At 46.5% G+C, this 22,090-nt stretch overlaps 2 protein-coding genes across 9 annotated transcripts in view; one reads left to right on the forward strand and one right to left on the reverse strand.

The window, feature by feature from the left end:
- Positions 1-22,090, reverse strand: part of DYSF (dysferlin) — a 396,353-nt gene that overhangs the window by 274,072 nt on the left and 100,191 nt on the right. For all 6 annotated transcript variants that reach the window (XM_089652230.1, XM_089652225.1, XM_089652229.1 and 3 more), the window contains exon 5: positions 5,049-5,178. In XM_089652230.1, the coding sequence (XP_089508356.1) occupies positions 5,049-5,178 (130 nt within the window). The remainder of the gene's footprint in view (positions 1-5,048; positions 5,179-22,090) is intronic.
- On the forward strand, positions 914-18,683 carry LOC149447676 (uncharacterized). 3 transcript variants are annotated; one of them, XR_016305836.1, is made up of 3 exons: positions 914-1,015; positions 8,906-9,178; positions 18,543-18,683. XR_016305836.1 is itself a non-coding variant. In XM_089652231.1 (2 exons), the coding sequence occupies exon 1, from the start codon at positions 15,404-15,406 to the stop codon at positions 16,913-16,915; it is 1,512 nt and encodes a 503-aa protein (XP_089508357.1). In that variant the 5' UTR covers positions 15,366-15,403; the 3' UTR covers positions 16,916-17,610; positions 18,543-18,683. The 3 variants fall into 3 exon arrangements, 1 of the variants encoding a protein (XP_089508357.1); XR_016305837.1 differs by having other exon boundaries at positions 8,906-9,100; XM_089652231.1 differs by lacking the exons at positions 914-1,015; positions 8,906-9,178 and adding an exon at positions 15,366-17,610.

Here is a 22,090-nt window from a genome sequence, read left to right on the forward strand (position 1 = left end):
TGAATCTGTGTTGGATCTCCCTAACCTTAGTTGTCCCAATGTGTCTGGTTTAGCTTTAGCCTCTCCCAATTAAAGCAGTTATTAAGGGTGCTGTATTTTTATGCCAAAAATCTATGCAGGCCATCAAATGGGAGGTCAATCAGATACAGCTCAAGGAATGCCTTGCACTCTGGAATGGTTGGTATAGAGCAGTGGACACTAAATGGCGACTGCGGACCAGAACCGGACCGAGGAACAGTCCTGTCCAGACCACAGCCATGCCACTGCCACAGCCAGGTGTCCTCTTCAGGGCCTCTCACTCAGCCACCGCTGTCATGCTCACAGCGGGCGGGGTGTAAGGAGCTGCAGATCGGGACTGAGGGCAGATGTTGGTGATTACCCAGCTTGTTAATGTGTAAAGACTTCCGCTCTCTGCAGCTCGAGACAGAAAGTGTGAGTCTTTTCATATTAGCAAGCCAGGCAATCGCCCACTTGTTACCATAATAACTTGGGCAGCTCCCACCCCTCCGTCCCGATCTGCAGCTCCTCCCTCCCCCACTCAGGATTGTATTTACCATAAGGCAAACAAGGCATTTGCCTAGGGTGGCATTTTTTAGGAGGGCAGCACTCCCCCAAAGAAGAAGGAACATAGGGGGCATGAGAACCAGGTGGGATCCGAGAGAGGCTGTTGGTTGCTTGAATGGTGTCTGCAGAGCCTGATTGTCATTCCCAGGGATGTCCTGAGCTGCGAATGTGTGTCTTTCTCTCTTTCACTGGGGGTGGGTGTTAGTGGAAGGCTCTCTCAGGTGGGGGTGGGGATGGGTCAGGAGTGTTGTTGGTCACTGTCAGGCTGTCTCTATGGGGGAGGGGGTGTCTGGTGTTGGCCAGTGTCAGGTCGGGGAGGGGGAGGGGTGTCTTATTTTTGTGTTGCCTAGGGCAGTACAAAACCTAAATACACCACTGCCCCTGCCCACTATGAGGTTGACATCGGTGGCAGTGAAACCCCAGAAGGATTAGTGCCTCTGCTCTGATTAAGGTACCATAGGACTGTACAGGGGAAAGCTTACATTAAAAAGGGCAATGTGTTGTGATGGGGGTGCTGTGTTGTGTTCAGGGGTGCTATGTTGTGTTAGGGGCACAGTGTTGTGTTCAAGGGTGCTATGTTGTGTTAGGGGCACTGTGTTGTGTTCAAGGGTGCTATGTTGTGTTAGGGGCGCTGTTGTGTTCAGGGGTGCTATGTTGTGTTAGGGGCACTGCGTTGTGTTCAGGGGTGCTATGTTGTGTTAGGGGCACTGCGTTGTGTTCAGGGGTGCTATGTTGTGTTAGGGGCACTGCGTTGTGTTCAGGGGTGCTATGTTGTATTAGGGGCACTGTGTTGTGTTCAGGGGTGCTGTGTTGTGTTAGGGGCACTGTGTTGTGTTCAGGGGTGCTGTGTTGTATTAGGGGCACTGTGTTGTGTTCAGGGGTGCTGTGTTGTGTTAGGGGCACTGTGTTGTGTTCAGGGGTGCTGTGTTGTATTAGGGGCACTGTGTTGTGTTCAGGGGTGCTGTGTTGTGTTAGGGGCACTGCGTTGTGTTCAGGGGTGCTGTATTGTGTTCAGGGGTGCTGTGTTGTGTTAGGGGCCCTGTGTTGTGTTCAGGGGTGCTATGTTGTGTTAGGGGCACTGCGTTGTGTTCAGGGGTGCTATGTTGTATTAGGGGCGCTGTTGTGTTCAGGGGTGCTGTGTTGTGTTAGGGGCACTGTGTTATGTTCAGGGGTGCTGTGTTGTGTTAGGGGCACTGTGTTGTGTTCAGGGGTGCTGTGTTGTGTTAGGGGCACTGTGTTGTGTTCAGGGGTGCTGTGTTGTATTAGGGGCACTGTGTTGTGTTCAGGGGTGCTGTGTTGTGTTAGGGGCACTGTGTTGTATTAGGGGCACTGCGTTGTGTTCAGGGGTGCTGTGTGTTGTGTTAGGGGCACTGTGTTGTGTTCAGGGGTGCTGTGTTGTATTAAGGGCACTGCGTTGTGTTCAGGGGCACTGCGTTGTGTTCAGGGGTGCTGTGTTGTGTTGGGGGCACTGTGTTGTATTAGGGGCACCATGTTGTGTTCAGGGGTGCTGTGTTGTATTAGGGGCACTGTGTTGTGTTCAGGGGTGCTGTGTTGTGTTAGGGGCACTGTGTTGTGAAGGGGAACTGAGGACACTGTGGGACTTCTTTAAAGAGGGGACTGTGATGTAGAGGGGACTACAGTGTAAAAGGTACGCTAAAGATGATAATGTACCGGGGGACTGTGATGTGTTATATCAGTAACAAGATTCGGACCTCTGCTGGAAGGAAATTTTCCTGACCGGACCTCCGTAAATTTTAATTCAAGACCCCTGGTATAGAGTGTCCTTTTGGGATATAGAAATTTCAGAATATCACTATATATGAGGGAATGTTTTTGTTGATTGATTTTATGGTTAGAAGGCCATAATCCATTGCATTTCTTACAGCCTTAGAGTAGACATGGGTGGCATGGTGAACCTGATGGATGGAGCCTTCAGAAAGTATAGAAATACCAAAATTACACCAGCATACCATTAAGATACAAAAAGGCACATTCATTAGTTACCACTAAGTATGAAGTGCATTCTTCCCCAGCTGACCTCGTAGGATTGCAAGGATTTTGAAGAGACCTACATGTCCGCCATCATCAAATCCAAGGACAAATGAATACAGCCCAAACTGTATTTCCAAATTTACTGTACCCTTCTGAGACTCTATAACTCAAAGATCCATCACTTCCCCCATTGTTTCCATGTCTGCAGGCAAGAAGCAGATCTACTCTATGTGCTGTGCTTCTGTCCATACAAAAGCTAATTTTGGGTTCAAGTTAATTAGTTGAATCTGTATTGGATCTCCCTAACCTTAGTTTTCCTGAGGTGTATGGTTTGCTTTACTGAATGACCTACAACTCCTCTCGCAATCCAAGCAGTTATTAAGGGTGCTGTATTTCTGTGCCAAACACCTATGCAGGCCATCAAATGAGAGGTCAATCAGGCGTAGCTCAAGGAATGCCGGTTTAAAGTGTCTTTTTAAAAAAGTGTATATTTTTGGGGGGTATGGAAACTTCAAATTATCACTATGTATGAGGGGATGTTTTTGTTGATGGATTTTACGGTTGGGAGGTCCAAAATCCATTGCACTTCTTACAGCCTTAGAGTAGACATGGATGGCATGGTGAACCTGATGGATGGAGCCTTCAATGCCAAAATTACATCATCACACCATTAAGATACAAAAAGGGACATTCATTAGTTACCACTAAAGAATGAACTGCATGCAGCCCCAGCTGACCTCGTAGGATTGCAAGGATTTTGAAGAGACCTATATATCTGCCGTCATCAAATTTGAGGACAAATGAATACTTCTCAAACTCTATTACCAAATTTCCTGCACCCTTCTGAGACTCTATATCTCGAAGCTCCATCACTCCATCCATTGTTTCCAGGGCTGCCAACAAAATGCAGATCTACTCCATGTGCTGTGCTTCTATCCTTACATAGACCAATTCTGGGTTCAAGTTAATTAGTTGAGTTTGTGTTTTATTTCATGTCAATAGCACCTTTAGAAATATACTTACTGAGAAAAATGATGATGTATTTTTACCTTCCTCTGGATCAATTGTGGGTATAGGATTATAACTTTTTTTTTTTGGTTAAACTGGATTGGACCTTTGTCTTTTTTCAGCCAGACTAATTATGCAACTACGTGTTCAATACTTATTGTACCCACTGTGTGTGTGTGTGTGTGTATATATATATTTATATATATTGCTTGGTAACACAGATTGCTAATCAGCCAATCACATGCAACTCAATGCATTTAGGCATCTAGACGTGGTAAAGACCACATGCTGAAGTTCAACCTGAGCATCAGAATAGGGAAGAAAGGGGATTTAAGTAACTTTGAACATGGCATGGTTGTTGGTGCCAGACAGGCTGGTCTGAGTATTTTACACACAACCATCCCTAGGGTTTACAGTGAATGGTCCGAAAAAGAGAATATATCCAGTAAGCGGCAGTTGTGTGGACGAAAAAGCCTTGTTGATGTCAGAGGAGAATGGGAAGATTGGTTGCTGCGACATTCAGATGGTAGGGTCAGAATTTGGTGTAAACAATCCGTCCTGCCTTGTATCAACGGTTTAGGCTGGTGGTGCAATGGTGTGGGGGATATTTTCTTGGCACTAGCAAGGTGTACCTAATAAAGTGGCTGGTGAGTGTACAGGTGAAACTCGAAAAATCTGAATATCGTGCAAAAGTTCATTTATTTCAGTAATGCAACTTAAAAGGTGAAACGAATATATGAGATAATATATGAGTGTTGCATGACCGCACAACTGTCATTCAAAGTGTGATAGCGCTGAAAGCTGAAAATCGGCCTGGACAGGAAGGGGGGGAAAGTGTCCGGACTTGAAGGGGTTAAAACATCCTGCTCATCAATGAAGAGAAAATCGTTCGATCGGTGGTTCCACAAACTTTTTCGTACGATTTTCTTATCGTCTGTACGGGGCATTAGTCCTCATGCACACGGGACGTTTTTACAGCGGCTGTTTTTGGCTTTTGATGTTTTTTTCTACAGCCAGTAAACCCCCCAGCATGTTATCCTATGTGTCCATACACACACAGACTGTAATCAACGTTTTTTGGCTTGAAAAAAAACCCAGGACTAGTGGGTTTCTAGAGGAGTTTTTTAGCTGTAAAAAAGTTCTAACGCTGAAAAACGCGGCAAACCAGTGTTTTTGGACGTTTTTCAACTAAAAAAGAAATTGTTTGGTAAAAAAAACCTCTACAAAAACTCTAAAAACTGCAAACACGAAAAAATGCGGCAAAAAGGCGCTAAATGCTAATACAAAAATACTGAAAAACTCAAATTTTTAACGTGACTTTACACAGCTAACATTACCAGCGTTCTATAAACGCCCCGTGTGCATGGAGCCTCAGGCTCGGCGGTGTCTTCTAACCAATCCAGAGATGGAACATACTCCAGCAACAGCGTACCCCTGTACTGCCCCCCACAGCCAGTTACCTGCCATAACACCAGAGGGCTTACCGGTGACGGTATCCACCGTACTGAATGAGATGAGGGATGGCGTGGGCTCCTTTGCAGCGGATGGTGGAGGAGGGAAAGCTGGTGCAGCCCCCGGAGGAGGGAAGTAGGAAATCTGGAGGGTCAGTGTTGCCTGTGAAAATGCAAAAAAAAAGTATCTTAATAAATTGATTGACTGTCTAGGCTTCACTCTAGAGGTAAATAGTATCAACATACATTTAGCTACAAACAATTACGTTAAAGGATAAATGATCTGTTTCAAGTGCCGCCTTTCTGGACTGTATAGTCAGCTGCTGACTTGGCACAACCCACAGGCAGCTTAACTCTTCAGATTGAATCCAACACAATGCTACTTTTGCTAATTGCTAAGTACAGGGGATAATTTTTCCAGTCTTTTGATGTGTAAGAAGACAATGACTTTCCCAATCCCTGCCTCTGTGAATAATCACCAATGAAGGAAGAAGTGGGGAGGGTCTAACTAGGATTAAACTAACTAGCACTGAACAAGAGGGGAGTGTAGAGGGAGATACCAATATCACAATGTTAATAAATTGCAGCGGCCCAAAACCATCACCAGATGTAAGCATACTACAAAACAATAATCTGATGCAGTGTAATACAAGGCAGTAAAATACATGAAAATGGGACAGAACAGGAAATCCACCCAAAGCAAGGAAACATTTTTTTTGACAATGAAGCTCTGATGAAGAAGTGATCACCCTTCGAAACGCGTTAGCTTTTATATCCCCTTTGGATGGAATTTACATATGACCTGTAACCCTGTGTGGACTATGGTTATTTTATGTCTGTTTTATCGTTACTCTTGTGAGTATATTTCTTTAATAAAAATTATTCCCTGTTTACTGAGGTAATGCGCAAGGTTGGTGCGCTCTTTCTTTTATCCCTTTCTACCGTTTTATCAAGCTTCCCCAGCTTCATAATAGAGCTGCACAACCTCTGAACGGCATTGGATGAACACGCTGTTCGTTAAATAATCTTCCTTTGGTCTGTGCCCTTGAGCGCAGGAGATAGTGGATGTTTCGTAGGTTGGGCACCAGGGTTCTAAGGAGAGCGGTCTAAGTGACTGACAGCGGAATTACTGTTGGTGTCAGATGTGGGGTTTTTCAGCATCTTACAAACATCTGACCTCCTGAGATCTCAATGTCAACAGATTTTCCTGACCCCACCAAGACATAGAGCACACCACACCCTGGCGGGGTTCCGTACACACTGTGACAATATCTATATAAACACCTATCGCAGGATTATCTTCTAGATGATGGGAACCTCAGCCTCCCGACTCATCTAAATGTAGCACCCTCCTAGTTTACCTAGGGGGAGCTACAGTCAGGTCCATAAATATTGGGACATCGACACAATTCTAACATTTTTGGCTCTATACACCACCACAATGGATTTGAAATGAAACAAACAAGATGTGCTTTAACTGCAGACTGTCAGCTTTAATTTGAGGGTATTTACATCCAAATCAGGTGAACGGTGTAGGAATTACAACAGTTTGCATATGTGCCTCCCACTTGTTAAGGGACCAAAAGTAATGGGACAATTGGTTTCTCAGCTGTTCCATGGCCAGGTGTGTGTTATTCCCTGATTATCCTAATTACAATGAGCAGATAATAGGTCCAGAGTTCATTTCAAGTGTGCTATTTGCATTTGGAATCTGTTGCTGTCAACTCTCAAGATGAGATCCAAAGAGCTGTCACTATCAGTGAAGCAAGCCATCATTAGGCTGAAAAAACAAAACAAACCCATCAGAGAGATAGCAAAAACATTAGGCGTGGCCAAAACAACTGTTTGGAACATTCTTAAAAAGAAGGAACGCACCGGTGAGCTCAGCAACACCAAAAGACCCGGAAGACCACGGAAAACAACTGTGGTGGATGACCGAAGAATTCTTTCCCTGGTGAAGAAAACACCCTTCACAACAGTTGGCCAGATCAAGAACACTCTCCAGGAGGTAGGTGTATGTGTGTCAAAGTCAACAATCAAGAGAAGACTTCACCAGAGTGAATACAGAGGGTTCACCACAAGATGTAAATCATTGGTGAGCCTCAAAAACAGGAAGGCCAGATTAGAGTTTGCCAAACGACATTTAAAAAAGCCTTCACAGTTCTGGAACAACATCCTATGGACAGATGAGACCGAGATCAACTTGTACCAGAGTGATGGGAAGAGAAGAGGATGGAGAAGGAAAGGAACTGCTCATGATCCTAAGCATACCACCTCATCAGTGAAGCATGGTGGTGGTAGTGTCATGGCGTGGGCATGTATGGCTGCCAATGGAACTGCTTCTCTTGTATTTATTGATGATGTGACTGCTGACAAAAGCAGCAGGATGAATTCTGAAGTGTTTCGGGCAATATTATCTGCTCATATTCAGCCACATGCTTCGCAACTCATTGGACGCTTCACAGTGCAGATGGACAATGACCCAAAGCATACTGCAAAAGCAACCAAAGAGTTTTTTAAGGGAAAGAAGTGGAATGTTATGCAATGGCCAAGTCAATCACCTGACCTGAATCCGATTGAGCATGCATTTCACTTGCTGAAGACAAAACTGAAGGGAAAATGCCCCAAAAACAAGCAGGAACTAAAAACAGTTGCAGTAGAGGCCTGGCAGAGCACTAACCCAGCGTCTGGTGATGTCTATCAAGTATTAAAAAGTGAAAGTTTGATTTATGATTATTATTCTGTCCCATTACTTTTGGTCCCTTAACAAGTGGGAGGCACATATGCAAACTGTTGTAATTCCTACACCGTTCACCTAATTTGGATGTAAATACCCTCAAATTAAAGCTGACAGTCTGCAGTTAAAGCACATCCTGTTCGTTTCATTTCAAATCCATTGTGGTGGTGTATAGAGCCAAAAATGTTAGAATTGTGTCAATGTCCCAATATTTATGGACCTGACTGTAGATCCTAATGGTTAGACAGGAGCTGTTAGCAGCTCAGGTGTAATAGCTAGAGGAGTCAAATTGTGGTCAGGACTGAAAGATTCTGCGGGCCAGCCCATCTAAAATTTCCTCCTGCTCTGAGGCTTTCAGAGGACGGCCTTGGAGGCAGTGGGTGGAATCTGAGGAGTAATTGGCTGAACTCTTGAGGGACCTCAGCCAATCCTCAACAGAAGGCTTAGAAAGGGGATGGGACTCCCTTAAAAAGTATAAGAGCCTTCTCAGTAGCAGGAGTCGAGTGGAAGAAGGTGTAAAAAATTGGAGGAAGATGTGAGGCTGGGTGAAGAAGGCTGCCAGGGGGCCAATTGGGACGGGGCCTACATGCAAGCCTGCAGTTGGAGAGGAGGAAAACTTGGAGCTCACTGGCCCTCTAAGCGAGGACCACCTGTATGGCAGGGAAGGAGAAGCCCAGCTGATAGGACTGGTAGCAGCAGCCAACCTGCAAGCGGTACAGGAGAGGATCTGAGTGAGTACTGCACCCCCTTGGCGGATAGGGGAAGGAGCACTTTGGTGGTAAAACAGATTAGTCCCCTACTAGTGGCTGTTCACTTTATGTAAAGAGACAGGAGCCAGATCCCCTGCTCAGGAAGAAGGTCTCCAGATTGCTGGGTGAAGAGGAGTTCATCTAGGGTCCGGGGGAGTACAACTGGAGCTGCTGGCTAGAATTCCAACAGAAAAAATATAAATGAAAATAGCGCCAAAGGTTTTCACATATAATCAATTAACACAAGCAGCTAAACCTTACCCCTAAAGGTTGCAATCATAAAACAAAAAAAGGTAGCGCTATCAAAATTAAATATTTAAATCAGACAGTGATAAATAAAACAGTGAACAAATTAATGATCAAAAAAATGTCTCTAAAAAATTTTTTTTTCTTTCCATCAACAGTGAAAAATGTCCATTACCATAAGAACAGATGTGTGCAAATCCACCACCAACAGAAATGAATAAAGTCACCAGAGCAAATTGCCAGTTAAATTATAAACCAGCAATTGCACTTGTTTGGGTCATCCTTCCGCTCCGTGAAGACGTCGGATGACGAAACGCGTAGGAGGGAGCTTCGGACTAACGTCACTACGTTCTGTGAGAGGCTGTTGTCTCGGCTTTCTGTGATTTTAAATGAAATGTGTTTGTTGCTATTGTCGGCTATGACACTTCCATGTGAGTGGATTATGATGAGTTTTTACAAAAAAACGTGTTGTACGGTATCACACGATCGTTTGCTTTATTTTTCTTTTCTTTTCTGAGCCTGTGTATAAAGTTCTTGGAATTCGGTCTGGAAGTTTTCGTTGCTGCATTTATAGATCTGCAGAGTATTGCTCCCAGAGAGGATAAATAAGTGTCTGGATATCTGAGTCTCCCTAACTTGCAATATACTACATTAACAAATAAAGAGTAAAAATGCAAGCGCTATCTATAAAGAGAGATAGCCGCTGGAAGACCAAAGAGGCAACATAAACAAAACCCTCCAAGATAAATATCAATATAAAGGTGCAGTGCTGAAAAGTATACAAATATATCTCATAAACAAATAACAATGAGACGGTGCAGAATTAACGAACTATGCAGCCTGGATAATTAATATCATGTCATCAATGTGTAGGCAATGACAAATCAAGCATAAGAATCAACCAGTACATATAAGTAATGTGAGTAAGTGATGTCACCAATTAGGTGAGTATAGTGCATAAAAAGTCCCAAGTAGATTGCCCACGTGAGGATCCTGTATGATCCCGATATATATGCGTGGAGTTAGTCCAGTAGCCCCCCCCGACGCGTTTCGTGTGATGCACGTAGTCATAGGGTAACAGGGCTTACAGCAGGAGACGTCTGGCTCTGTCTATTTATAATGAGTTCTTTTAAACTTTGTAATTTTGGTTGTGCACTTTCTTTGATGGAATAAAGTTCCCTACAGTATCACGCTATGTGGTCTCCTTTATTGGTCCCCTTTCATGAGGACCATCCACAGAGGCTGCACTAAGGGTGACCCCTAATGGTGATACGCATCAAGGACCCTGAGTACTCCATGCAAATGTGGCCGGGAAGTGTACTGTATCCTGACCTGTTCTGGGAGGTGGATGACCATAGCTACACCTGTTGAGATAGGTTACATCTCTAATGCGTGTTTACACGCACTTCTGGTAAGTGCGCAATTCATTCATTTTGGATCATTTACCACCTGGACTAACTCCACGCATACATATCGGGATCATACAGGATCCTCACGTGGGCAATCTACTTGGGACTTTTTATTCACTATACTCACCTAATTGGTGACATCACTTACTCACATTACTTATATGTACTGGTTGATCCTTATGCTTGATTTGTCATTGCTCAGCATCATTGCCTACACATTGATGATATGATATTAATTATCCAGGCTGCATAGTTCGTTAATTCTGCACCTTCTCATTGTTATTTGTTTATGAGATATATTTGTATACTTTTCAGCGCTGCACCTTTATATTGATACTACATCAACAAACTGAGAGAGGAATAATTTGAAAAGCTGGTCACCGCTGAGTCTGCCTGCAGAGTATTGCTCCCACAGCGAACAAGTGCAATTGCTGGTTTATAATTGAACTGGCACTTTGCTCTGGTGAGTTTATTCATTTCTGTTGGTGGTGGATTTGCACAAATCTGTTCTTATGGTGATGGACATTTTTCACTGTTGATGGAAAGTAAAAACATTTTTTAAAGATGTAGCAGGAGATATTAATCCTGTCTCATGGCTGTGATCTGCTGACTGGCCTCTCCTGTGTAACCTGACACTTGCCCTGACAGACAAAGCAGTGAGGGATTTCAGCCCCCCCTTCTCCTCTCAGACTGTAAGAGAGTGAGAGAGCCAATTACAAGAGCCATTAAAGGAGCCAATGACAAGGACTCTGTCAAACAGGAAGTGCAGGTGCAAAGCATTGTGGACGATGGAGTCTTGAACCGAAACGGCCTTATAGGCTAATATGGAGATAGAATTATAAAAGAACTACGAAAGCCATCATGCTGAGGGAGAGCAGAGTGAAGGGATCCAGCTTGGGGTTTTTCTCCTGAGGAGAGGAGACTGCATGTGGCAGCAGAGAGATTGGACCTGGCAAAGAAGTGCTTTTGGGCAGTGCACTGCATGCTTGGTGATCTGCATCAGTCAAGGGAACATCCAAACTGAGAGAAGTGGCTTACAGTACAGAGGCCATCCTGACAATGTGAAGTGCTCATCCTGAGGTGACCAGAGGAGCCTGTCATTTCCAGGACGATTGTTTGGGCCTTTGTCACAGGATCTGGTGAGAGGGATTTTTTCCCACTGTCAGATGACAGGAACACTGCACACATACAGAGACATCATACCTTGCTCAAATTCACCAGGCACTGGGTTGTGTAGATGGCCCTGCTGAACAGACACAGTATTCGCTTTGCTATACAAATACTGCCACGGGATTACAATTATACTTTAAGTGTTTAAGGAGTTTAAGTGCACCAACGAAAGTGGCTAGCTGAAGATCCCAACATTCATCCAGTTACCAAGAGACTGAAGTTACTGGTGCCATACGGGCACGCGCATGCGTAGTCAGGCCTCTATAGTGCATGGTGTGTGAGGGAATAGCTTTACCTTGGAAAGCAGCTATTAAGCATCATTTGGATACAGTGTTTGCCTATTGGGCTTGTGGTGTCGGGGGTTAGAAGGGAGAAGTCTGACACAATAGAGAGTCATTCTTCTGCCCTCCTCCTGCTTGGACATCATAGAGCCGAATCTATGTAGAGGAGGTAATTCCACTTTCAGGTTGCCATTTAAGTGTTTGCCTCTGCTCTTGGGGTTATTCATGGTTGGAATCCCCTGAAAGCAGCCTGAGTGTAAAAGTGAGTTATATTGCTTTCGGTCACAGTATTTGCTGTTCTCTTGATTCTCCTAACATATACCTGTTGTTAATGTTTATTACTTCCCATAGAGGTCTTACAGTAAAGCTGATCTCTGTGTTTTATTATAACATGTGTGCTTTTCATTGATCCTTGCACTTACACTATTGCCAGGTGTGCCAGTTGGGGCTGAGACAGTTCTTGGGGTTGAGAAGCAGAGTGACGGAGTGAACAAACTTAAGCAGCCCCTACGGGGGTATCGCTACATGTGGGGGCTCGTCCGGGATAATTTCCAATACTCTGCAATCAACTCTTAAAGATAGTGCCATGCTGGACCCAGAAGTCAGAACCTCAAAGTCGCAGAAAAACCTTCAGAAGGCCCCGGTGAAGGAGCAAACTGGGTGCCCATCTGAAGTAGAGAGCTTCATAAAAAAAGACAAGAGGAGACAGCGGCGGAAGTTCAACCCTTTGCAGAAGGCTCCTGTTGTAGCCTCTGAGCGACCCAGTGCCCCATTTACTTTGGCACATACGGCCCAGCAGCGGAGGATCAATGCACACCAGATGCCCAGCACTCAAAGGAGACTCAAACCAGATCAGAATTTTCACAAGAAAGTAGTGCGGATTCAGGCCACCAAACAGACTCAGATCCCAACCACCCCCAAGCTTCCAGACAGGCTGGTGGGACCTGCTCCTGTCGTTTCCATCCAAGTAGAGGGAATCTACACTAAGGCCCTTTTGGATACTGGAGCTCAAGTGACCCTTCTCTACCGAGACTTCTATGACAAGCACCTCAAGCACCTGCCCTTGCAGAAGTTGGAAGAGCTGGAGATATGGGGCATTGGCACTCAAAACTTCCCCTATGATGGTTATTTACCAGTCAGGCTGACTTTTGATCCCTCGGTGGCTGGGAAAACTGAGACTTTTGACACGTTAGCAGTGGTCTGTTCTCGCCCAGTAGGGGTCAGTACGGGTTCCCTTATTATAGGAACCAATACTGATCTGGTCAGAAGACTGTTGACGCCTGTTGTTCTGGAGTCAGACACTTCAACTACAAGTGTGCACCCCTTGTTGAGACAGGCCTATCAGCGCCTGGTGCAAGAACAGAAAGCTCCAGCTGAAGGAGTGGGGAAGATCTGGCGTTTGGACCGAAGGGAGAAGGTGTTACAGCCTGGTGAAGTGGCCTGTTTACAAGCGTCCGTCAAGTTGAACTGGAAGCAACCTGGCCCTTTCATTGTCGTCGAGGCAGATGGCCAGAGGAAAGGTTCGGGAGTAGAGATAATTCCTGAAGTTGTTTCAACTAAAGCGTTACAAAGAAGTCATGGAAAAATCCCAGTTAGTGTCTGCAACATAACGGCCTTACCTGTGAAGATGCCAGCACGGATGTTGTTGGGACAAGTTAACCCAGCCACCCCAGTCTCACTATCTGATTTGGTGGGGGAAGAGAAAGATGGGATCCCTGCCAAGGAATTTTATCTGGAAAATACTCCCCTTCCACCTGAATGGAAGGAAAGGGCCAAGGCTCAGCTTCAGGGATGGAAGGTTGCATTCTCCAAGAGTGAATTCGATGTGGGATGTGCAAAAAGTGCCAAACACCGAATCCGTCTTAAAGAGGATAAGCCATTCAGGGAGAGAGTTCGACGGATTCCTTTAGGGGACTTGGAAGACCTGCGTGAGCAACTGGCAGAGTTGAAAGGGGCAGGTATCATCCGAGAGTCCCGGAGTCCATATGCTTCTCCAATAGTGGTGGTACGGAAGAAGAATGGTGCATTGAGGCTGTGTATTGATTATCGGACGCTGAACAGGAGGACCATTCCTGACCAATACACCACCCCAAGAATAGAAGACGCTTTGCAGAGTCTATCAGGGGCCAAGTGGTTTAGCGTGTTGGATTTGAAGAGCGGATACTATCAAATTCCCATGCACCCTGAAGACCGAGAGAAGACCGCTTTCATTACCCCCGTGGGGTTCTTTGAATTCAACCGCATGCCACAAGGCCTTTCCGGTGCCCCAGCCACTTTCCAGAGGTTAATGGAGAAGACGGTGGGAGACATGAACCTGATAGAGGTATTGGTGTACCTAGATGATATCATTGTGTTTGGCAAGACTCTGGAGGAGCACGAAGAGCGTCTAGAGAAGGTACTGAAGAGACTCCATGATGAGGGGTTGAAGTTATCCCTGGAGAAGTGCCAGTTCTATCAACCCTCAGTTAATTACCTTGGCCACATTGTGTCTGCTGATGGAGTGGCCACCGACCCCCAGAAGCTAGAGGCCGTCACTTCCTGGCCAAGGCCTACTAATGTGACCGAACTTAGGTCATTTCTGGGATTCTGTTCCTACTACAGAAGATTTGTTGAGGGATTCGCTAAAACAGCTCGCCCACTCAACGAACTACTGAAGAGTGGAGAGGAAGATGATGACCCAGATCTGCCAAAACCTGTTCGATCAGCTGGAGGTCTTAGGAAACCCAGAGAGTCCATTCAAGAACAGTGGACTGCTCAGTGTGAAGAGGCTTTCAGACAGCTGAAGTGGAGTCTAACCACTGCTCCAGTTCTAGCCTATGCAGACCCAACCAAGCCATACGAGCTGCATGTTGATGCTAGCAGAGATGGGTTGGGCGGGGTGCTGTATCAAGAGCATGACGGGCACCCTCGGCCTGTTGCCTATGTGAGTCGGAGCTTGGCACCCACTGAGAAGAACTATCCCACACACAAGCTCGAATTTCTGGCTCTAAAGTGGGCAGTAGTGGATAAGCTGAGAGATTACTTGTACGGGGCTGAATTCGTGATCAAGACCGACAATAACCCTCTCACCTATATCCTCACTACGGCGAAGTTAGATGCCACAGGTCACAGATGGCTGGCTGCCTTATCTGAATTCACTTTCAGTCTGAAATATCGACCAGGAGTTGGAAACAAAGATGCGGATGCATTGTCAAGAAGGCCTCATTGTTCCAGGGACTATACTGAAGAATGGACACAGCTGACTCCCGAAGGGGTACAAGCCTTATGTCAAGGAGCAGAACACCAAGCTGGAGGAGGATCCAGGGCCAAAGACCTTGGAGTGTCAGCCGCTGGTGTTCCCAGATGTTACTGCAACGTCACCCAAGTCGGGGATGAAAGTCTGCCAAAACTCTCCAAGAAAGACTTGCGAAGGGATCAGTTGGAAGACCCTCTCTGTAGCTTGGCATTGAAAGCCTTGGAGAGCCAATGCCCTGACTTGCTCCTCACTGACACTCTTAAGGAAGCCCGTCTACTACACCGAGAGTGGGATCGGTTGCAGTTGCACCAAGGGGTGGTCTACCGAAGGGGCCCCTCTGGAGATCCTGGAGAAAGATGGCAGTTGATCCTGTCAGAAAAACACAGAGAGACAGTATTAACTGCTTTGCATGATAGTCATGGTCACTTAGGACCCGACAGGACCTTCCACCTGGTGAGGGACAGATTCTACTGGCCCTGCATGCGAGCTGAAGTTGAGGGTTACTGTCATTCCTGCATTAGGTGCATCCAAAGGAAGACTTTGCCTCACCGAGCTGCCCCAATGGGCCACCTTCAGAGTCAGGGACCCATGGAGCTGGTGTGCATTGATTTTCTAAGCTTGGAGCCTGATTTGAGTGGACAGGGAAATATCCTAGTAGTAACTGATCACTTCACTAGGTATGCTCAGGCTTTTCCCACAAGAGACCAACAAGCACTCACGGTGGCCAAGATCTTGGTGGAAAAATTCTTTGTGCACTATGGTCTACCTCAACGCATCCATTCTGATCAAGGGAGAGACTTTGAAAGCAGTCTCATCAAGAAACTGTTAGATCTTTTGGGCATCAGGAAGTCTAGAACCACCCCATACCATCCTCAGGGAGATCCCCAACCAGAGAGATTCAACAGAACCCTCTTGGATATGCTTGGGACTCTGACTTCTGAGAAAAAGCAGCACTGGAGCAAGCACATAGCAGCTATCGTGCATGCTTATAACAGCACCACAAACGATGCCACAGGATACTCTCCCTATCGTCTAATGTTTGGGCGAGAGGCCCGGCTGCCAGTAGATTTGGCTTTTGGCACATCCATAGACCGTACCTCTGCAACCTCACACAGAGGATATGTGGACCGCCTGCGGAAAAGTCTGAAGGCTGCCTATGACAAGGCCCAAGCTGCCTCAGATGCCCGAGGACAGAGAAATAAAAGAAACTTTGACCTCCGGGTACGAGTGCAGGACTTACAGCCGGGTGACAAGGTGCTGCTGAGAAACCTGGGTGTCCCTGGAAAACACAAATTGGCTGACCGGTGGAAATCGCAGCCCTATGTCATCTGCAAACAGCTGCCAGGACTCCCAGTGTACCAGATCCGGCCAGAGGGAAGCACAGGCCCGCTGAAAACTTGGCATCGTAATCATTTGTTGCCTCTATCTGAAGCAGTTCGTGTGCCACTACAGCCAGATCCACAGTCATCATCCAGAGCCCCCCAGAGATCTCGGCCAGTGACTCGGTTTCAGTCTGTGCTTCAGCCTGCAGAAGATGGAGACAGCGAAGATGAAGAGATGGGAATGGATTGGCTGTGGTTGTCTCAGATGCTTGAATCTGCTATCCCTCCTTCTCCTGCCACAGTAATCGACACCGGGATACTCAGGCCAGAAGCTCCTGAGTTTGTGCCTCAGAGTCCACCAATTGAAGAGCTGGAAGACTCTCAGTCCTCTTTGCTGACAACAGACTCTGCAGACTTCCCATCCTTCATTGAAGAGGAAGTTAGGGATGAAGCTAAAATTCAGGGAGAAGAGACCAGTGTGCTTGCAACCCCAGAGCCTAAAGAACAGCGAGAGCGTAGGGTTATTCACCCGCCAAAGAGACTAACATATGATACTTTGGGTGAGAGCTCTGAAGAGGTTGTTCTCACCGCTAAAAGGACTCTTGAAGCACCTGATCCTCCCACCACAGATTTGGTGGTTGAAAATCCTGACTCACCCCCTGACACATCTGGCTGGGCAAGTCCAATTAAGGTGGCTTATAGGCTACTAACTGGTGGGAGGTTCCCCTGCCAAGATTTTATGAGAATGTAAATTGTTTGGTTTCCTATGTGTACTAACTTGTTTTTCTCCGCGTGTATATATCAAGCATGTACCAGGTCAAGGATTGTTACTGCCTTTGGAGGACCAAAGGTTCTTTGGTGGGGGGAGTGTGTAGCAGGAGATATTAATCCTGTCTCATGGCTGTGATCTGCTGACTGGCCTCTCCTGTGTAACCTGACACTTGCCCTGACACAGACAAAGCAGTGAAGGATTTCAGCCCCCCCTTCTCCTCTCAGACTGTAAGAGAGTGAGAGAGCCAATTACAAGAGCCATTAAAGGAGCCAATGACAAGGACTCTGTCAAACAGGAAGTGCAGGTGCAAAGCATTGTGGACGATGGAGTCTTGAACCGAAACGGCCTTATAGGCTAATATGGAGATAGAATTATAAAAGAACTACGAAAGCCATCATGCTGAGGGAGAGCAGAGTGAAGGGATCCAGCTTGGGGTTTTTCTCCTGAGGAGAGGAGACTGCATGTGGCAGCAGAGAGATTGGACCTGGCAAAGAAGTGCTTTTGGGCAGTGCACTGCATGCTTGGTGATCTGCATCAGCCAAGGGAACATCCAAACTGAGAGAAGTGGCTTACAGTACAGAGGCCATCCTGACAATGTGAAGTGCTCATCCTGAGGTGACCAGAGGAACCTGTCATTTCCAGGACGATCGTTTGGGCCTTTGTCACAGGATCTGGTGAGAGGGATTTTTTCCCACTGTCAGATGACAGGAACACTGCACACATACTGCATCATACCTTGCTCAAATTCACCAGGCACTGGGTTGTGTAGATGGCCCTGCTGAACAGACACAGTATTCGCTTTGCTATACAAATACTGCCACGGGATTACAATTACACTTTAAGTGTTTAAGGAGTTTAAGTGCACCAACGAAAGTGTCTCGCTGAAGACCCCAAGATTCATCCTGTTACCAAGAGACTGAAGTTACTGGTGCCATACGTGCACGCGCATGCGTATTTAGGCCTCTATATTGCATGGTGTGGGAGGGAATAGCTTTACCTTGGAAAGCAGCTATTAAGCATCATTTGGATACAGTGTTTGCCTATTGGGCTTGTGGTGTCGGGGGTTAGAAGGGAGAAGTCTGACACAATAGAGAGTCATTCTTCTGCCCTCCTCCTGCTTGGACATCATAGAGCCGAATCTATGTAGAGGAGGTAATTCCACTTTGAGGTTGCCATTTAAGTGTTTGCCTCTGCTCTTGGGGTTATTCATGGTTGGAATCCCCTGAAAGCAGCCTGAGTGTAAAAGTGAGTTATATTGCTTTCGGTCACAGTATTTGCTGTTCTCTTGATTCTCCTAACATATACCTGTTGTTAATGTTTATTACTTCCCATAGAGGTCTTACAGTAAAGCTGATCTCTGTGTTTTATTACAAAGTGTGTGCTTTTCATTGATCCTTGCACTTACACTATTGCCAGGTGTGCCAGTTGGGGCTGAGACAGTTCTTGGGGTTGAGAAGCAGAGTGGCGGAGTGAACAAACTTAAGCAGCCCCTACAGGGGTATCGCTACAAAGACATTTTTTTAGTCATTAATTTGTTCACTGTTTTATTTCTCACTGTCTGATTTAAATATTTAATTTTGATAGCGCTACCTTTTTTTGTTTTTAGAATTCCAACAGAGACGGCATCAGAGAAGAGAAGTTTGTGAATCGTTCGGGAAGTTGTCCTCAGATATCGCTTCACTTGGGCATCCCATACCCCCCTTACCCTATCCAAGTTCTAATCCCCTCAATAAAACAACAAAACCAACGCTCAGTGACTGGTGTCTGTCTCCGGATACAAGCTTGTGTGGAAAATTCAGAATGACTGGCTGTGCAGGACTATAAGGGGTCCCAATTCATCAGCGATCCCTAAGGGGGTAGTGCTAAATAAAAAACAGAAAATAAGAGAAACTTTTTTTTCTTTTTTCTTTTCATGCTTTAGAACATTAACAGTGTTTATTAAAGCAGAACTCCACCCAAAAGAGGTGTTCTGCATTAAGTACTGGTCCCCCGCTCTCCATGAGGAACTGGCATCTTTGGGGAGCAGGTACCTGATTTTGACAGGTGCCCTATCCCACTAATGCTGCGAACGCCTAAGTGATGAGAATTGGATGTTGTCCTCCCCCCTCTCTCCCCGCAGTCTTCTGGGACACGTGACTACGGGGCCATTCACACAGCGCAGTGCTTCTCACGCCTGCTTAGTGGGCACCCGGCTGTGAAGCCGCAAGCTGTCACAGCCCGGTGCTCACACTAAAGATGCCGATCCCGGGGAGCGAGGACAGTTGGTGAAACCAGCCGTGGTGAGGACAGGTGGGTGGCTGTTTTTTAAAAGTCAGCAGATACAGTTTGTAGCTCCTGACTTTTATTTTTTTTAGCTCTGACTTTAGTGTTACTACCCGGACCCTGCATTCACTATATCTGATTTCCCAGGACCCTGCATTCACTATATCTGATTTCCCAGGACCCTGCATTCACTATATCTGCTCTCCCCAGACCCTGCATTCACTATATCTGGTCTCCCCGGACCCTGCATTCACTATATCTGATTTCCCAGGACCCTGCATTCACTATATCTGATCTCCCTGGACCCTGCATTCATTATATCTGGTCTCCCCGGACCCTGCATTCACTATATCTGGTCTCCCCGGACCCTGCATTCACTATATCTGGTCTCCCTGGACCCTGCATTCACTATATCTGGTCTCCCCGGACCCTGCATTCACTATATCTGCTCTCCCCGGACCCTGCATTCACTATATCTGCTCTCCCCGGACCCTGCATTCACTATATCTGATCTCCCCGGACCCTGCATTCACTATATCTGATCTCCCCGGACCCTGCATTCACTATATCTGATCTCCCCGGACCCTGCATTCACTATATCTGATCTCCCCGGACCCTGCATTCACTATATCTGGTCTCCCCGGACCCTGCATTCACTATATCTGGTCTCCCCGGACCCTGCATTCACTATATCCGGTCTCCCCGGACCCTGCATTCACTATATCCGCTCTCCCCGGACCCTGCATTCACTATATCCGCTCTCCCCGGACCCTGCATTCACTATATCCGCTCTCCCCGGACCCTGCATTCACTATATCCGCTCTCCCTGGACCCTGCATTCACTATATCCGATCTCCCAGGACCCTGCATTCACTATATCCGCTCTCCCCGGACCCTGCATTCACTATATCCGCTCTCCCCGGACCCTGCATTCACTATATCCGCTCTCCCCGGACCCTGCATTCACTATATCTGATTTCCCAGGACCCTGCATTCACTATATCTGATCTCCCTGGACTCTGCATTCATTATATCTGGTCTCCCCGGACCCTGCATTCACTATGTCTGGTCTCCCTGGACCCTGCATTCACTATATCTGGTCTCCCCGGACCCCGCATTCACTATATCCGGTCTCCCTGGACTCTGCATTCATTATATCTGGTCTCCCCGGACCCTGCATTCACTATGTCTGGTCTCCCCGGACCCTGCATTCACTATATCCGGTCTCTCCAGACCCCGCATTCACTATATCCGGTCTCCCTGGACCCTGCATTCACTATATCTAGTCTCCCTGGACCCTGCATTCACTATATCTGGTCTCCCAAGACCCTGCATCCACTATATCTGGTCTCCCCGGACCCCGCATTCACTATATCCGGTCTCCCCGGACCCTGCATTCACTATATCCGGTCTCTCCAGACCCTGCATTCACTATATCTGGTCTCTCTGGACCCTGCATTCACTATATCCGCTCTTCCCGGACCCTGCATTCACTATATCCGGTCTCCCCGGACCCTGCATTCACTATATCTGGTCTCCCACAGTACACACAACATGAAAAATCCAATTATTTTAGTAAATATAAACTGCTAAATACTTTTTCTCATCAGCAGTATATAGCAGTCTTAAGACTTCTATCAGTGTTCAGCAGAGCACTGGTTAAAGCTTGTAGGAGGAGTTTTCTTTCTGCTCTAGAAGGATGCAGAACCCCTGACTCTGTCTGGACAGTGCTGATTTGCCCTGTGCTGATCACATGCCCTCTCCCAAGAAAAAAAAAAATACCTCTCAAACAATACACACCAAACTGAGCATGTGCACAGTGACTCCACACGATATGTCTTATCAGGAGCTAAGAGGGGAGCACTGGAAGAAGGGGAGGATCAGAGAAGACAGGATCAAACAGCCTCTTTACACAATGCAGAGGATTAACCCCTTAGGTTCCACAGTGAGTATAACAAGCATGCTTTACTGCATCTACAGACTGATTGTACTGTTGTGGGTTTAGTGACACTTAAAGTACCGCCAACAGAAAGCTCTGTCTGTCTCAAAATTTTTTTCTAAAATTCCTTTGGGTACAGTGCTGCATGGCGGAGTAATTGTCAGTCAAAGGATCACAGAGCAGAAAACTGAAAAATGGTCTGGTAGTGAAGGGGGTGAAACATGTCGGTAGCACCCAGGGTCTTCTGCAAAACTACTCAACGGCTCCCACTCTCAGATCTCCAGAACATAAGGCTTATCATTCTGTAGTCCAAGAAACGGGATCTTTGTGATAATGCAAAAATTCATGGAGACTCAGCATCACATGTGCATCCTGCTGGCCCCTCCCTCCAGTCATGATCTGCCTGCATTGCATAAAGAAGCACAGAGACCCAGTGATGTCATCACTGGATCTAAAATAAGACGTGTATTGAAAATGGAAACATTTTCATTAAAACTTTCATTAGTGTGTTGATGGGGATGGAGGTCATTGAACATCATCTAGCCCAGGGGTTGGCAACTGTGGGCCTCCAGCTGTTGGTGAACTACAAGTCCCATCATGCCTCTGCCTTTGGGAGTCATGCTTGTAACTGTCAGTTTTGCAATGCCTCATGGGACTTGTAGTTCTACAACAGCTAGAGGGCCACAGTTGCCCACCCCTGATCTAGCCCATTCCTCCCAAGTCTGAATGTCCCTGGTCTGCCCCTTTCATTGATTGGATTTCAGTTTTTTAATAGACTTTCAGGGTCAATCTAGGCCGACTGCCTGCCTAGGACCGCCCACTCCTCCCGACTGACACCCACCCTTCAAGGCATTCTGATATTTGTATAACTCCTCCCAAGAGCCAGCCTACTGCTTGCACCAGGACTAAAGCAGGCCATACATGGGTCGAATTCCGAATCATTTTTCAATCGA

The sequence above is a fragment of the Staurois parvus genome, unplaced genomic scaffold, assembly GCF_062004578.1.
Source record: "Staurois parvus isolate SC_StPar_1 unplaced genomic scaffold, SC_StPar_1.0 ptg000675l, whole genome shotgun sequence".
In the NCBI taxonomy this organism is placed as follows: Eukaryota; Metazoa; Chordata; class Amphibia; order Anura; family Ranidae; genus Staurois; species Staurois parvus.

Coding starts and splice junctions, on each gene's coding strand:
- LOC149447676 (XM_089652231.1), top strand. CDS start 15,404: ATGGGCCACCTTCAGAGTCAGGGACCCATGGAGCTGGTGTGCATTGAT.